At 38.5% G+C, this 17,969-nt stretch overlaps 1 protein-coding gene across 1 annotated transcript in view; it reads left to right on the top strand.

Annotated features, from left to right (window-relative positions):
- Positions 1–925: 925 nt before the first annotated feature.
- The window catches only part of LOC131641689 (uncharacterized), a 40,660-nt gene continuing 23,616 nt past the window's right edge, over positions 926–17,969 (top strand). The window contains exons 1-2 of the mRNA XM_058911987.1: positions 926–1,060; positions 1,134–1,334. Coding sequence (XP_058767970.1) covers positions 992–1,060; positions 1,134–1,334 — 270 coding nt within the window. The 5' untranslated portion in view covers positions 926–991. The remainder of the gene's footprint in view (positions 1,061–1,133; positions 1,335–17,969) is intronic.

The raw sequence follows: 17,969 nt of genomic DNA on the forward strand, positions 1-17,969 counted from the left end.
TTCAGTGACGCCCTTTGATAGAAAACATGGGTTTTGTAAGATCCACTTGCACACATGTTGTACCCCAAAATTTGCCCTCATATATTTGCCGATGTCATTTTATTTCAAAAAGTGACATAGCCCAATTGGTAAGGATTTGAGCGTAAGAAGTACAAGAGCGAGAGGTCCCGGGTTCGATTTTCTTGAACATTTTGATTTGATTCTAGCAAAAATTAAGACAAAATATTCATGAAAATAATTTGATTAAAAGGTTTGATATTAAATTATTTTATTCCCTTTCTAGTTTAACCTAATATACTAGTATAAATATAGGTCTATTTGTACACATTTTGGGGGACAACCAACGACTAACCCTTATTCCACATAACTAACACTCTCACGGTATAGTTTTCACAGTAAATTCATAAACCCTTATTTTATTTTTTGAGCCTTGCCTGTACATAATCACCACCAATCTTTACAACTTTTGCCAACTCTTGTATATACCTTTTTTCTTAAACCTTTTTCAATCCCAAACCAGCAAAACAAACTTAGGTTCACATATATATATATATATATATATATATATATATATATATATATATATATATATATATATATATGGGTTAAATGGTATTCACCCCCTGCCAATAGGGCGTGTTTCAGAATTGCCCCCCTGAATATTTTTTTTAAAGATCACACCCTCATAAAAATAAAAAACCAGTTTAACCACACCCTCTTACCACCATTGCTGACTGGGTAGTTGAATATTGGGTGACATGGCAAAGACCAATTGCTGACTGTGTTTTTTATTGATTTCTAGGGTAAGCTTCTTCCCCATTTGTACGAGATTCATTTCCATTGTTATTCCTCACCCTGTTCTTCCTCACCTTGTTCTTCCTCGTCCGTTCAAATCGGTCATCGCAGAGGCATGGTTGAAAGCAGTTCACGCGCGAGCACGGTTGGGTCAGTATCATCGCATGATTTGCCCAGATGTGGGTGTGGTAACACGATGAAGATGTGGAGAGCCAACACAGTGCAAAATCCCAACCGAAAATTCTGGAAATGTCGAAGCTCTGGGGTGAGTATGTTTATGTCATCATATTATATTGATTTTTCTTATGCTAATTCAGTTTCCATATCCTTTTGTGTAGACTGTTAATAGCTGTGAACTATTTCTATGGGATGATGAAATACTCCATTTCAGCAAAGGAGAAACTGTCACTTCACCATTTTGTAAGAAGTGTGATATACTACAATTGAAATTGGAATCAGTGTCAACCAAATTGGAGAAAGCGAAGATGAAGGTTGAAGTTCAGAAAAGGAAAAACATGCAGCTTAGGATAGCTCTTATTGTGTGTTGTATGATTGTTGTATGTATTTACAATTTCATGTAATCTGTCTAATTTAGTTAAGTTTGATTGATGTAATTTTCAATGATGTGTAATATACTTGGAAACATCTTTTTAATGGAAGGAGATTCATGCCTTTTTTAAGAGTTTACTTTGCTGTCAATATGGTGAGGCACACTATTGCATATTGCTGTTGTTATACCCCAAAATTTGCCCACATATTTTTCAAGAAAACTCCAATCTGAAAATTAAGGGTCTCATATAATCATGGATTTTTATTTCAACAAATATCCTGACATATGAAATACTTAGTTTTTAGAATCTTTCTTATACAGTAATTTGGCTTGCAGTTGAATTTATTCTTACGCAAACGCCAAATACTGTTTATTACTTCACACATGCTATTTATTTATTTACAGATAAATAGTACTGACACAATTGGTACAGAGTTAAATCTTTTTGCAGGCGCAGGATCAGGAAACTCAGACTGTACTGGTAACAAGTAGATTATTATTATCTTTTGTTTCCCACTAATTTTTGTACTATATTCCATTATTTGCAAAAATCTTTTCAAATCTCTTTTTCAAAAATCAAATCTCTCCTTTTTCCAACACTATCATACACTTTCTTTCAAATCTTACTTCCACTCAAATTTTCCTTTTGTACGGAATCACATCATTCCCCAACGTCTCTTTCCTTCTTTCCATTCTATAAATACCTCTCATTTTCTTTCATAAAATCTCACATCAAATTCCAACTCATCTCTCAAATTTCTACTTCATAATCCATCCTTTCTCTTCTTCCCTGACAAGAATGGCAAAGTGGATAGAGACACTGTTTCTTACAGTCATCACCATTGCTACGGTGATCATGACTTTCTTCTGCCTACATAGTCCTGAAGAGTGTGGACCTGCAATGGTTGCACTCCCAATCATCTACATGTTATTGTTCATAGCATGGGTCATTAATCGTCATTCTTAAAATTTGCCGTATTTCTTATTTCTTAAATGTACCGTTTATTCGTCGTACTGTTCAATATAGTATGTGATATTTGTACTGTCAGTATTAAATGTTGTACTATTTGTCATAATATTGCTTAATTACTAAGATAATATTTTGTGTGTTTTCTGCCAGTCAAATATTCCTATTTCTGTGCATTAAATGATTTTCAGGGTTATTATCGGTAATTTTGCCCGCATACCGTAAATATTAGTTATTTATTATGTCTGTGTTTTTAACAAGTCATGTAAATAAACTTTCATTTTTCACATAAAACATAAAACAAAAACAACAAAAAATAAAATTAACTTTGACTGTTGATTTTTCACTCTAACTGCTACATCAATACCTGAACAGTCAGTTGACAGCCAAACTGCTGGCAGTACAATTCTCAGTGTTTTGTACCATCAATCAAATCAATCTTTCACAATTCAAAATTCCAAGATTTTTGTTCTAGAAGTCTTCTGAATATCAAGCGATTAGCAGAGACTCAACACTGCACAAAAATCAGGTACGCTTAACTATCTCCTACACAAACAGTCCCTAATCAGGGTTTTTCTTGTTTTACAGGAGCAACAAGTTTTTGAGAGCTCAAATGGATCTCATACACATCCATATATCTCAAAGTACCATCATACAAATTTTCAAACTTCAATTCACTCAGACGCACCGTCAGCAGCTCAAACAGTCAACAGACGACCCGTTTGACCAAAAAAGTCAACAGACAGTCAAAAATGAATTTTTTTGTCAAAGTCCATATTTTGTCAAAGGATTCATCATTTGATCATTGGATGATCATAATTCATCAAGGAAAGATCAAAAATCAACAAAACCCTAAGATTCAAAATTAGGGTTTTTGCCTGAAAAGTCAACTCAACTTTGACTGATCATAACTCTCTCATCCTTCATCCAAAAAATTCAAACCAAAGCTTGTTTTGAAGGAAATTCAATTATCTTTCAAATGCCATTGATCCCATGGTCATTGGATTCACCATTTGAAAAATATGATCAAAGACATTACAGGTCATTTTCAAAGTCAACAAAAAGACACTTTTTTCAAAAGGACACACAAGGAGCTTCAAAAATCATTTTGACATGAGACTAAAGGCATTGGTTAGAGGACTCTTTGAGGTTTCCAAAAAGTGCAAGATCTCCTTCATATGACAAAAATTGAGGGATTTACACCTTGTTAAAGTTGGCTAAATTTTGGAAAATGCATGAAACCAACATTGTTCAAAATTGCATTTTTTCCAAATGGGGCCAAGTTTTCAGCATTCAAACATCATTTCCATGATGATATGGGCCTCCCACGACCAAGACTAAGCCCACATCATTTTTTATCTATTTTTGGCATAATTTTATCTTATTTTAAGATTAAAATTAAAAAGAAAATGAAATGGATAAAGAATAGCTTGTATTCCAAGCAAGACTCATTCAACTCTGTCCCAAAGCAAAGTACAGCAGAGGAGAAGAAGAAAATCAAGCCATGGTGGCTTAAAGACAAAGCTACCAATGTTGAAAAAGTCAAGATTCCAAAAAACTCATCAATGCTTTTGGCTTAGTTTCTAAGCACTCTAATGCTTATAAATAGGCTATAGCACTTCAGTAACAAATAGAGACAGAAATTGAGAGCAAAACTCTTGCTTGTAACACACTTGTAATCTCTTAAAATATTCAAAGAATTTTGAAATTCGAATTCCAAATTTAAGTCACTTTCCATTCAAACTAAACACTCAAACACCTTCCTTGAACATCACTGAAACTATCTCAATCAATTACAAGCCTTGAAGCTCACTAAATCGAGCTACACAGGTTAAAATTTGTTCAAACTAAAATCAATTCGTATCTGGTTATTCACACACGTTTAACAAGATGTAGACATACTATTGAGTTTGGTTTGAGGTGTAGATCATTTCTGGAAACTTAATTGAAGTTTGGACACGTACAAACGAAATCACCATTTTAGGGTTCATAGCTTCAAAATTAGGGCTTTCCAAATTAGGCAAAATTAGAGGTTCTAATTAGTACCATTGAATTCGCATGGACCAAACGAATTGAACTGATAGGTCGCGCCAAGTTTATGTGTACGTTTGACCCTATTCGCTATTTTGCAGGTTTAGTAAGTAACCAATTACAGCGCTTTTGGTAAGAAAGCGCTATTAAAAGTCTTGTCTGAAGGTTGAAGACGAAGACGTGTCACCCCCCTATTGGTTCTGACGCGCGCGTTTTTTTGAATATAACCCTTGGTTTCAGTGTTTTGCAGGCGTGTCATAAGTGATGTTCCCTCACCATCTGGACCATCTGATCTCATTTATGACTCATCCAACGCTCCAGATCTCTCACCACACCATACTCCTTCATTGATTTCCACACAGGATCAGTATCCTTTTTATTTTCTATTTTATTTTCTATTTTATTTTAATTTCTTTGTTAAATTAATCAAAAATAGTTTTGAAAATCCAAAAAATACACAAAAAATATTTTTAGACTTCTAAAATAATATATTATTTTCTGAAATAAAAATATTTTATTTTCTTCAAAATTTTAATATTTTTGCATAATTAATTAGTATATGTTTATATATTTGCTTTTTAATTATTCTAACCAATCAAAAAATCATAAAAAAAATTGTTCTTTGTGTTAAATATTGTTTATATATTATAAACTAATTTTGTACATATTTTGAATAATTTTCTTTTTAAGTTTTAATTATTTGTATAATTATTTGTATAATTATGTTTTAATTAGCTTAAATCAATTTCAAATCAATTTCAAAAATTCCAAAAAAATTAGTTTTGTTTTAAAATTAGTTAACAAATATTTTGTACATATTTTAAACTTAATTTCTAGGTTTAAATCTATTTTCATCTTTTTTCTTCATTTTAATTTAATTAATCATGCATTAATTATAATTAAAACCAATCATAAAAAAATCCAAAAACATGCCCATTTATTTTTCTTGCAATTTAAAATTCCTAGATAAATGTATAGGATGTCAAATTCATGTAAATAGGCTAGTTTACATTTCCCGCACAATCGATGTAATAGCGTAGATTTACTTTCCGCACTTTACATTTCCGCACTTTAATTTCCAGCAAATATAAACTGCGTGTATGTCAAAGATAAAATTGAACCGTTAGATCACTAACTTCAAAGATAAAATATCTGAATCCAATCACAATCACACTTGCACCTCTTAAGGTAAATCCCTTTTCAATCTTTCAAAATCAAAGTCAAAATTCCACTGTTTTGAGTACAAAATCGAACCTTGCTTTTATATCCGGTGAAAGGATAGATTTTTAAAGGAAATAGGATAAAGACCTTACAACTCAGGGTAGACCTCCTAGTTTGCTTGCTCAAATCAAAACAAACAAAATTCTCATACACTGTTGATTTTTCAAAACTTTCAAAAAAGACAATACTTTGTATACATCCAAACGCGGGTTATTACAAAGTTAACGTTCTTTTCAAAACATCTTTCGAAAGATAAACAAGCATTTTGTATACATCCACACACGGATCATTACAAAATTCAATTTACAAAGGTATTTGAAACCACATATGAGCAATTTCAGAGCAATTGAAAAGTGATCGAAAAACAAGTGAGCTAAGCAAACTTAAGAGCCCATGGATAACCATGGATACAAAGGGTGCTAACACCTTCCCTTTGTATAACCTACCCCCTTACCCAGAATTTCTTAAAGGTCTTTTTTCTGTTTCTTTTATAAACCTTTCCTTAATTGGATAAAATAAAAGGTCGGTGGCGACTCTGTGAATTTCAAAAAAATGCGAAAGCATTAAGCGACAAAAAAGAGTCAGTTCACGTATCTCTACAGATCAGAGGTATGGCCCGGTATTAAAAAAAATCGGAGGTCCACAATACCACAATGGTAATTCTTCATCAATCAATGGCTCAGGCAGTCACTATGCACTTCCAACAAATCTGAGATTCAGGATCACACGACTTGTTCAAAAGAAAAGAATGAATCAAAAAGAAAAGAAAAAAGAAAGAAAGCCCGCTAAGTCAACAAGTTGAAAGCATGTGACTTAGGCAAAAATTAGGGCATCCCGCTGGACATCTAAATCAAAGTTCAAAAGAATTTTTCCAGGCAAAAGTTAGGGAAACAAAAAAATAGAAAAGAGAAATCAAAGCAAGGATTACAAAATAAAAATCCTCAACAAAGAACTAAGTCGTGTGATCAGACACCAAACACAAAAGGTAAAGTGATTGCCGTGTCCAGAAGACCTCATTGACTCCTCAATCATTTTCAAATTCCTCTTGAAAGATGAATGCTCGCATCAAGTTAACTGAGCTTTGGACTGGATAACACCACGAAGTGGGTGGGCACCAAATAATTTTGAGCCTAAAAAATCCTTTTTTCTAAAAACCGTGAACCTGGCCACGTTACAACCCTTGAAAGTCCTAATTGAAGCAGGGTTAATTCGAAAGCAAACTATACACGAGAATACGGTAAGCTGACTCCTAGGAGATCCGCTAAATGCTTGAGTTGGTATCACACCATCTTTCTTTCATAAAAAATCGATGTTACGACATCCTTTCAAAAAGTTTCTTTTAACTTCAGGACAAACATATTCTTTGCATTAGAATTATATTTCTCATAATAAACATTCTTTGCATATGAACAAGTGCTTAACATCAGGAAAGTTTCCATCATGAACTTCAGATGAAAAGTTTATCCCTCCCGAAGGGCAAGTTGTCTTCAGAACTCCGTTGAGTTGAAGCAAGAATATCTCGAAGTTTGATCACCCTCAGGGGCACAAAAGCATTTTGAATACTCTATCGAGAAAGTTTTCACTCAATCTGAGGCAATCAGGTCAAGATTCGAAAAATCTCTCAAATGCTAAGCAATCAGGGGCATTCATCCAAGCGTAGCTGAAGGCACTTACAATACAAGTTAGGCAGGGGCATGGTGCCAAAATTCTTGATACTGGGCCAAGTCAGTTTGATATAAACAGATATCAGAAGATCCTTACAAGACAAATCTCTTCAAAGTCCTTACAGGCTGGGGCAAAGTACTATGCATTGGCATTTTATCCTCATCAGGAGGTATTCAGTTTATAGTTCCGGGGTGAATTAAACAACTTATGAACTTGAGAACCATCAGGGTCGTCACCCTCAGCAATCAGAAGCTGAAAGTCCAATCTTTGGTGGCATCTCTTTGCATTTTAGTGTGATTTTCAAATCCTTCCAAAGGTTGCAACCATTGCTTATTGGTGTCCCTCAACCAGAGTCATGTTATGTGGACATCAAATTCCTTTGCTTTCCGACCCTCGAGTCGTGAGTTTCCAACCCTCGTGTTGTGAGTTCTTTGCTTTCCGACCCTCGAGTCGTGAGTTTCCAACCCTCGTGTTGTGACCGTTTCCTTTCCGACCCTCGAGTCGTGAGTTTCCAACCCTCGTGTTGTGAGTCCTTTGCTTTCTGACCCTCGAGTCGTGAGTATCCAACCCTCGTGTTGTGATTCCCTTGCTTTCCGACCCTCGTGTCGTGAGTGTGATTCCTTTCCTTTCCGACCCTCGAGTCGTGAGTTTGATTTGTTTCCAACCCTTGTGTTGTGAGTCTTTTCCTTTCCGACCCTCGTGTCGTGAGTTTGTTTCCTTTCCGACCCTCGCGTCGTGAGTTTGATTCCTTTCCGACCCTCGAGTCGTGAGTTTGATTCCTTTCCGACCCTCGCGTCGTGAGTTTGATTCCTTTCCGACCCTCGAGTCGTGAGTTTGATTCTTTTCCGACCCTCGCGTCGTGAGTTTGATTCCTTTCCGACCCTCGCGTCGTGAGTTTGATTCCTTTCCGACCCTCGAGTCGTGAGTTTACCTCCTTTCCGACCCTCGTGACGTGAGTTTACCTCCTTTCCGACCCTCGAGTCGTGAGTTTATCTCCTTTCCGACCCTCGAGTCGTGAGTTTATCTCCTTTCCGACCCTCGAGTCGTGAGTTTATTTCCTTTCCGACCCTCGAGTTGTGAGTCTGCTCCTTTCCGACCCTTGAGTCGTGAGTTTATCTCCTTTCCGACCCTCGTGTCGTGAGTTTATCTCCTTTCCGACCCTCGTGTCGTGAGTTTATTTCCTTTCCGACCCTCGTGTCGTGAGTATGATTCCTTTCCGGCCCTCGTGTTGTGAGTTTGATTGCTTTCCGACCCTCGAGTCGTGAGTTTCCAACCCCCGTGTTGTGAGTTCTTTGCTTTCCGACCCTCGAGTCGTGAGTCTTCTCTTTTCCGACCCTCGAGTCGTGAGTTTATCTCCTTTCCGACCCTCGTGTCGTGAGTTTACCTCCTTTCCGACCCTCGAGTCGTGAGTTTATCTCCTTTCCGACCCTCGCGTCGTGAGTTTGATTCCTTTCCGACCCTTGTGTCGTGAGTTTATCTCCTTTCCGACCCTCGTGTCGTGAGTTTATTTCCTTTCCGACCCTCGAGTCGTGAGTCTGCTCCTTTCCGACCCTCGAGCCGTGAGTTTATCTCCTTTCCGACCCTCGTGTCGTGAGTTTATTTCCTTTCCGACTCTCGCGTCGTGAGTTTACCTCCTCTCCGACCCTCGAGTCGTGAGTTTATCTCCTTTCCGACCCTCGAGTCGTGAGTTTATCTCCTTTCTGACCCTCGTGTCGTGAGTTTCCGACCCTCGTGCCATGAGTTAGATTCCTTTCCGACCCTCGAGTTGCAAGTTTCCAATCTTTGATTTTCTCTCCGACCCTCGAGTCGTGAGTTTACAACCATTCGTTGTCTTCCCGACCTTCGTGTCATGGATTTCCAACAGTCGCAGATAGTTGTCATATACACCCCAATGTGTTTGTAAGCCCATTAATTGTTGGCATCTTTACAATCAACACTTGCTTGACTCCTTAAGCCCACTTCCTGGTGGCATTCTCTTGGAGAACCAATGCCTGTTTGATGCTCCGGCCGATACTTGTTTGGTGTTATAATCATTGCTTGCCTATTAGCTCATTGAATCCATTGCCTGTATGAAAAGTTTCAAAGCTAAGATGTCTGACAATCTGTTTGCTCTTGCATTTGCCCATTGTGGGTGAGCATTACCGTTCTCTGCCATGTGAGGAGATCCCGTGAAAGGTATCATGCTATATCATGTGGCATTTTCATTTGTTTGTCTCGCAGGTACGTCCTTGTAAGCGTTTCGTATCAGCATGTTGGCGGACCTAGCTATGAGAGATTCTCACTCCCCGACCGAGTGCATCATGATGAGAGGTTCTCATTCCCCAACTGAGTGCATTCAGATGAGACTTTCTTGGTTCCAAGATTCTCATATCCTCTGCAAAGCACGTCTCGATGTATTCCCCGTGCATCTGAAGTCTTATTCCCCGGTGGAATAACTTCTCCCTAGTTGAATCATGATAGAATGGTATCTGATTCCCCAGCAGGCTCTTAATGAGGTCTCTTGCCCGAATTCCTTGTTCTCCCTAGTAGAGGTTTTCTCTCCCCAACAGATTGACCTGTTTTCCCCAGGAGAGTCATCTTATTCTCCAGTGGAGTTGTCTTAACAAAAGGTTCTTATGCTGAGTTTCTTATCCCCAGCGGATCTCTCATATCCCTAGCAGATCGCTATGCAGAAGTATTCATCTTCCCCACCGAGTCTCCCTCCAGTAGAGATTCATGCACATCCTCAGCAGAATGTGTTTCCTTCAAGGACTTCCCCAGCGGAATGCGTCCTACACAAGAAAGTTGGTCACTCCCCATCAGAGTTGTCTCCATGACTTGCCTTTATCTCCACATCCCCAGAGTGTCGAGAATTTGCTTCTCTAGTAAAGTTGCCAGGGTCTTCCCCCCAAGAAGTTAAGTGGGATGTTCTCATCCCCAAACAGGATTTATTCCCCAAGTAGAGCTCGCGTCTAGATTTGATCATCTCCAGCAGATTTCTGATCCATCTTTGCCAGCTCGCAATAGTGACTTCTGGTCACTCATCTTGTCCTCCCCACAGAGTTCTATATTCTCTCCAAGACTGCTTCAGCAATTCAGTGCTCCTCCGTTGTTTCCCCAAACAACGTTCGAATCATGCATCATTTGCATTGCATTTTCTAAGCGTATAGCGCCTTCCCTCTCGGGAGCGTTATTCCATATACATTCATACATGCATCATGCATAAAGCATATCATATCTGTTTCTTTCTGCAGGAAAGTTATCCAGATTCAAATTCCTCCCAGAGAGCAACTCGCCTAATCATTACAGGCGCTCATCGTGATGTTTAAATCAAAAGAAGTTTGTCTCCCTCTCCCTGAAATTGTCAGATCAGATGAAGGCTTCCTTATTCTCGATGCCCAGATCAATTGAAGTTTTTTCTCCTTGCCTGCGGGGTGGTACATTCCTTCTTAATACAAGATGGAATCTTCTATTGATCAAGAGCGCAAGTTTTCGAGTTCATTCTAGTATTCGATCTCCTTCCACCTCAACGGTTCGAAACTCTCGTTTCTCACTCGCCAGGTTCAAGAAGTTTGAATAGGGGCAGCTGTTGCACTCCAAAATTTGCCCTCTTTATTTGATTGGTAATTTAATGATGACGTTTATTTCGTCACCCAAAAATTGAAGAAAAATAATAAAGGGTTCATGGGTCTAAGAAGATAAGGTGTGAAAATTGGTTTAGATAGTGGAAATACGAGAAAATTCACAAGTCCTATTTGGAAGGTGACATGAGCTAAGTTCCCGCGCTTCCCCGACTGTTTCGACGATATCTACAACTTTCATGTTCGTACCGGAAGCCAATTCTTTTAGGAATGTCGTCAAATTTGCAAGTTACTTGAGATTTCGCAGTGAAAAATGGTGCTGAATGTAGGGTTTCGGGTCTCAGAACATTCATATCTCACAATCCGCTCGTTGGATTCGCTTGAAAATTTAACTGGAGCTCCTTAACATCACTACCAAGATTTCATATGTTCAGACCGAAGGCCAATTATGCATGGAAAACTCCCAGAATTTTAAAGATCATCGCGTTGTTTTGGTAAAAAGTGTGTTTTCGAGTATGTCGCGCCGAGTTCGAAAATTCATAACTCCTTCGATTTTTATCGTATGAAGTTCGTTCCGGCGGAATTTTCTCAGAAATTTCGTTAGCTTCGATTCTTCGTCACACATGCTTGTTCAGATTTCGAGCCGAAGATGGAGTTTGATCGAGTTCTTTGAGTGATACTCACAAAATTCTGCACAGTCGCGCCAGATGAATCGAATTTTCTCGTCATTCAAACGCGCATAATTTCTTCGTCGCTTATCGGATTGAGACAATTTTCGCGGCAATGATTCATGAATTTGGTCATCCTCATAATGGCATTGGTTTCGTTCCGGAATGCAGAGCCGAACCGAGTTTCCTTAAGAACGAGTCAAAATAAGACGCACCGAGGGCAATTTGGACATTTCGCGTTGACATTATATAAACATTTTGCTCTTCACAAATCAAAAGGGGAGACTCTCATAATTTCAATTCACCAATTTTTCACAAACACTTTCTCTCAATTCTCTCTCAATTCTCATAGATCAAAACCACAAATCACATAAAACTTTCATCAAGATTCATCAATTTTTACCAAGATCAAGAACATGGATTGAAGAATTAAGATCGAAGTGTGAATTTCTCTTCCTCTCTCCACATAGATTCACGCGCCTCTCTCTCTCACTCCGAATTTCGCGTTCGAGTTCGTGTCGCGTTCGTGTCGTGTTCGCGTTTGTATCGTGTTCGTGTTCGTGCTTCGGTTAGATCTTCATTCGGTAAGCTTTCGGATCTTGAATTAAGTGCTTAATTGTTGATTATTATGTGAATTCGAATCCCGATCTACCTCTTGTTCTTGAATAATGGATGATTGATGATGATTGATCGGTGAATTTGCTCATCTTTTGCTCGAATTAGTCGTGTTCATGTGAATTGCGTTTGAATTTGATGTTTGATTGCATGTAATTGATATCCGTTGATGATGAATGGTGATATTCGTGTACGAATCCATGATTCGGTGTTGATTTTATGTGCATAATTGCTAACATTCATGTAGATGACTTGTGTCGCACTCAAGGTGTTTGCACAAATGCATGCGGTGAATTTTCGCTTGTAACTTGCCTTGTTTGATGCTTAAGTCATGATTTGAATATGTTGTGTAGCTTGATCACTATCGCATGTGCAAATGCTTGTTGCCATTGTTACATTTATATAATTGTTGGTGATGATATTATAATTGTGGTTTGGCTTGATGTGTCGCACTTTGCTCGATTTGTTGTTATTTGGCCTAATTGACTTGTGGATTCATGACTATCATTCGCCAAGATGCTACGTTGTGCCTAATCATTAAGAATTATACATGTTTGACTTGGGCTTAATCATTGAAGTCGATATATGTTTGGCTTTGTTGCTTTGATGCTTGATGATTTTTCGCTTATTGGTAATAGCATGCCTCACATTGATATTTGGTTCACATCTTCTCATGTGCCATCGATTGTTGCCTTGATATCGTGCCTTGTTTCCATGGGTGTTTCATTGTGTTTTGAATGTGTTTAGATGGCTTTTCATGATGCTTGCAAGTTGGCATTGTTTCAAGTTGGGTATAATTGGTTCCCAAGCATAAAAAATAGCAAAAAAGTGATTTTCAAACAGTGGAACCCGGTTCCTAGCTTTGGGGAACCGGTTCCCATCCATCAGAGGCCAAAACGGGTGGCAGAATGCCCTGGAACCCGGGTTCCCAAATGGGGGAACCGGTTCCCCTGTGTATTTTTCTTTCCCTAACTTCAATCTTTCGTAACTTTTTGCTCGTAACTCCGATTTGCACGTTCTCTATATCGTCGGAAAGCTAATGAGATGTACTATCTAGCTAGATGCTTTGTTTTCATTAATTTGTAGATCATTCATGTTTGATTTCTCTTTGATGTTTCATGGTCCATTTCATGTTTACATTACTTGCCTGTTTCTTTTGGTTTATAGCAATAACGCAATTCCGATTGCAATGTTTGTTATCTCTAACTTGTGTGCTAGTGTGCAAGGCTTTTGGATGATCACCGATCGAAGTTTATCACTTGAGTGTTCTGCTTTGTTTGCGGGACACAATCTCGTTCTCTCGTGTCGTGTTCTCATTTTGGAGACACGATCCTTTTGCTTTATATCTGCTTGTTTGGTTTGCTTGTTCCTCTTGCAGGTGTATTGTGATTATGCTCGACGTGCGTGTCGACCTTTGTGTGCTTTTGTGGCTAATCGGTGTGCTGACCATTTGCTTTTGCTTTGCTAGCTCGCTCGCGGGATTCTACTTTCTCCGCTTTGCTTCACTTAGTTTACGGATCATCATCTGTTTGGTATTGATCCCGTTTCATTTTATTTCTCTCGCACTTTATCGCTTTCTCGCATCATCCTTTAACATGAGAAGTAGGACTTAGACATGCATCTGGCCAAGTCCTCGAAAGAGGCTCTGTTTTTGTTGGTGTGTTTACATTTGTGCTTTGCGGCAGGGAGTCATAGTGTAATAAGTCCTATATGGCACTCCGTTAAGTCCTCATGGAAGGCATGCGGGAAGGGTTAGCAATCAACCCTCGCTAGTTTCATCGAGTCCGTTCAGTAAGCGCACGCTACGCGTTGCTTGCTTCTGAACCAGCACAAGATCTTGTTATCGAGTATGCCAGGAAAAGGGTTCATGCAGCCGGACCCCCGCCTTTCCTATAGCTGGCGTTGCTCGACGTTGATGCTCGGTGTACGCATGCACCGTTTTTCTTTACGATCCGTGACGGCTTGGTTGCTGAGAGGGAATCGCTCCTCTTGTCTATGGCCCGATCATTTTCGCGAGGTCTAATGCTTGGTTGACATGGGTTGAGTTGCTCCCCTTGGCTATGGCGGGACCGCTTTTCTACCATTCGGTCAGTACCGTTGGTTTTGTTTGCTTTACGAGCGGAGCTCGTTTGTGTGATATTATTGTTTGCTTCCCTTTTCCCTCGTAGGTTGTTAGTTTAGTTTAGACTTGTACCCTTTGTATGATGACATTAGGTAGCAAGCTTTCCCCCTTAGCTTAGGTCTTCCTCATGCATTCTTTAAAACACAAACCACACTCTTTGATTTTCTTTTCTTAAGAGCTTGTTATTTCCGCTCCATTCCCAAGCATAAGCCTCCAAAGGTCGAGCAGCGGAGCGTGAATGTAACTCGTTCACCTAAAAAACACAAAACAAACAGAAATTAGTTAGCCGAGCTACGGTACCTCTGATTCCGCAAAACGGATACGTAGGCAGCGGGGTAGGGCCCGTGCGAGTTTAATCATTTCTTTTCCCTACATTCTGCGTTCAGTTTAGTCCAGATTAGCATAGATTTGTTACACACCCATAGATTTAGACACATGCATGGATACCATCGAGTACGATGGACGCGAGGGGTGCTGGCACCTTCCCCTCGCGTAACCGACTCCCTTACCCTTTTTCTTTGGTCGTGAGACCGTTGTTTTGTTTTGTGGTTTACTGGCACTCCCTTCCTTTTCAGGATAAATATGTTAGTGGCGACTCTGTTAATTTTCGCAGTAGCGACACATGGAGAATGAAGGTTCTCTTGAAGCGATAGATAATGGTTAGTGATTCCTGTTGTGATCAACGGTTATTGAGTTGTCACCTTGTGTTGAGAATTTGTTGTTAATGCATGTGGATCATGTTGAGGAAGATTGTCACTGAAAGGGAAAATAATTAGTGTAGCATTTTGTTGAAGTGTAATACGGTGAGCTGACTTTTATATCGAAATGTCGCGGATAGCAAGAGTCGCCACCGACTTTTATTTTATCCAAACAAGTTAGAAAGGCTAAAAGAAACAGGAAAAACCTTTTAAATAAAATAGGATCCGGGGGGTAATTATGCAAAGGGAAGGTGTAAGGCACCCTTTGCATCCATGGTTTTCCATGGGCTCTTAATTGCTTTGCTCTTTGTTTTCAGAAATGTAGAAGAAAAGGAATAGGGACTTTAGCTCGTAAATGAGCGTAGCCCTTTTGAAGGATTATGAGAAAGAATATAAAAAGTTTAGAGCAAGGCAAAATAATTAAGGGCAATTACCTTATAGTTTTTGAAAAAGGGTTCTTTTAGCCTTTCAGAGTGAAAGGGTCTATCCTTGCCATAAGAGGGCAGGAAGCCTTTCATTTGGAGGTTGAAGGGTCATCGCGTTACCGTTCGCCACAAGACTGACCCATGCCATAGAGAGGCAGGTAGTCTAAGGGAAGGATCAGAATAGCCTTTTTCGTAGGCAACCAGAGGATACCTCAGCCTTTTCGAAGGCAACTTTCGAGGGTCGAGATCATGTGTATCGAAGGCAGCATCATTAGGGACCATGATCTTTAATCGAGGCAACATGGTTGAGATATCCTCGTATTCGAGGGACTGACTATTCTGCAAAGAAACACAAGGCAACAAGGCAACAGGCAACAGGCAACAGAGAGGTTACCAGAAAAGCGTGCGTGGGTGCAACAATCACGTGATTATATTCAGTTACATTATCTTGTAAATTTAAGTGATGCTAATTCAGTTCAGAGTTACACTCCCTAAAATTACTAACCACAACAATTGATAAACAAATATGATTAAAGTAAATATGGGGAAAGGGAAAATGAAACCAGCGGAGGAAAGGGGAATTGAAACCAGCGGGATAACAATATTAATAGGTCTAACACGAGTAATAATATAATTGAGATTAGGGTTTAGGGTTACCGATACTCGACGCTTTGGCATTTGGCAAACCCTGCAAGGCGGGAAAAAATGGCAAGCAAAAAAACAGGGTGAGTGCATAATCGATTCGGAGGCAAACACGGCTAACCCTAAAAATAAAGAATAAAGAAATGTAAAATAAATAAAGTAAATAGGCACTTAGCTTCGAATTTGATCTGATATGGTTAGCGGGAAGCTTCGGGGTCGACCCTGAAAATGACAAGGCAAAGGCAGAAGAAAATGTGAATGCATGCGCAGTTCAAAAAGAGATTTAAAGAGTAAACCTTAAAAAATAAAAGGAAACAAAATAGACTTTGAAATTTAATTGACTACTTAGCTTCAGATCTTGATCAGGCGCGTAGTCGAAAGGTATCTGGAAAGTCAACCCTGAAAAAAAAATGCACAACGAATGTATTTCAGTGTAGGAATGATCTCGTAAACCCTAAATATAGGGTACAAGTTAACTATGGTTAATAGAATAAATAAAATCGAATTAATTAATTATTGGTTTTCAACCTAATTAATTAAATCGATGAAAATAAAGTTTCGATAAAATACCCTAACCCTAATATATAATTTTTTATCAATTAATCAAAATTTATTAAATGATTAAGCAAAATCAAAGTAATTTAAACCATTAAAAAAAATTGTTAATAATAATAAAAATATATAAATATTTTGTTTATTATTATGCTTTTATGAAAAAGAGTTTTTTATAAAAAAGGGTTTTTTTTTTATAAAGGGTTTACAAGAGAATTAAAAAAAATAATATATAAAAGAGAAAAGTTCATTTAAATAAAAAAGAAGTTAGAATTCTCAGCTTGCAATCTGATGTGGTTGACTGGTGAAGGTGCATGGTAGTCTTGTAAGCTGGTGGACGTTGGATCAATCTTTAAGGTCATCCAAGGGCCTTGAAGCGAAGGCTTATCGTGGACCTTCCTGCAATAACGCGCATGGGATCTAGAAAGAGTTTTAATCCACAAAAAATTAGGCGAGAGCGAGGATCGAACCACGTCCCTCGCACATAAACCCTCACGCTACCTTCTTACCAATGAGCCATGAGTATTTCGCTGTTAATGAAATAACTTGAAATAATAATATATAAAAAAACAAGAAGTTACGAATTTAAACGAGATTTTCGTGCGCCCAGACTTCATCTCTTTCGTTGAATTTTTGGAAACTTCAAAAACCTTTGGCCACACTTTTCAAACGTGGCTAAAGGCCTTCTACGTCAAACCTGCAATCACGCTATCAGTCGACGCCAAAGAACAAACCAGATAGATCAAACTTGGCCCTGCGAACTCAATAACATCATCAATTAGACCTGCCATGGCTCCTATACGAAATCCCCCTTTTGAAGAACCTAAACCCTAACCATGGTGGATCCCTTAATCTGAAATAAAACTCGAATTAAAAGGCACAGATAGCTTCCTAACAAGATTCTAAACACAACCATGGGTTCAAATATGATTTATGACGCGTAGATAATCCAAATTGAACGTAAAACAAACGATGCAAACCGTAAGGTATACGGAAGTGATTCCGACGTCTTTGATCGCGAATAGCAATGGGGATAGCTTCAGGAATCTTGTGGGAGTGCGAAAGAACCTTCAGAACTCTTTGAATTTTCCCCAATCCTCACAATCGAATTCACTTCGTTCTTGAAATTTTTGAGTTTTCGTGAAGGGCTCTTGAAGCTGCAAAACCTTATGAATTTCCGACCCTTAGCATCTGCACACTTCCTACTACTTATAATCAGAGGTTTTAGGGCAACAAATTTGCATAGAATCTTTCTTGAATCCAAGATTAGAGAGTGATTGAAAATTTGATTTTTTTTTTCTTTCTAATCTTGGCCAAAATCATTCCTTTTTTCCAAATCTTGTGTCCCATGAATATCTCAATCAAATATCATGACTATATCCATAATATTGATCATAAAATAAACTTTAGCAAAAATCTTTGATTTTCCCTTATTTATTTTAATTAAAGTTGAACTTA

The sequence above is a fragment of the Vicia villosa genome, unplaced genomic scaffold (assembly GCF_029867415.1).
Source record: "Vicia villosa cultivar HV-30 ecotype Madison, WI unplaced genomic scaffold, Vvil1.0 ctg.003973F_1_1, whole genome shotgun sequence".
NCBI classification, from domain to species: Eukaryota; Viridiplantae; Streptophyta; class Magnoliopsida; order Fabales; family Fabaceae; genus Vicia; species Vicia villosa.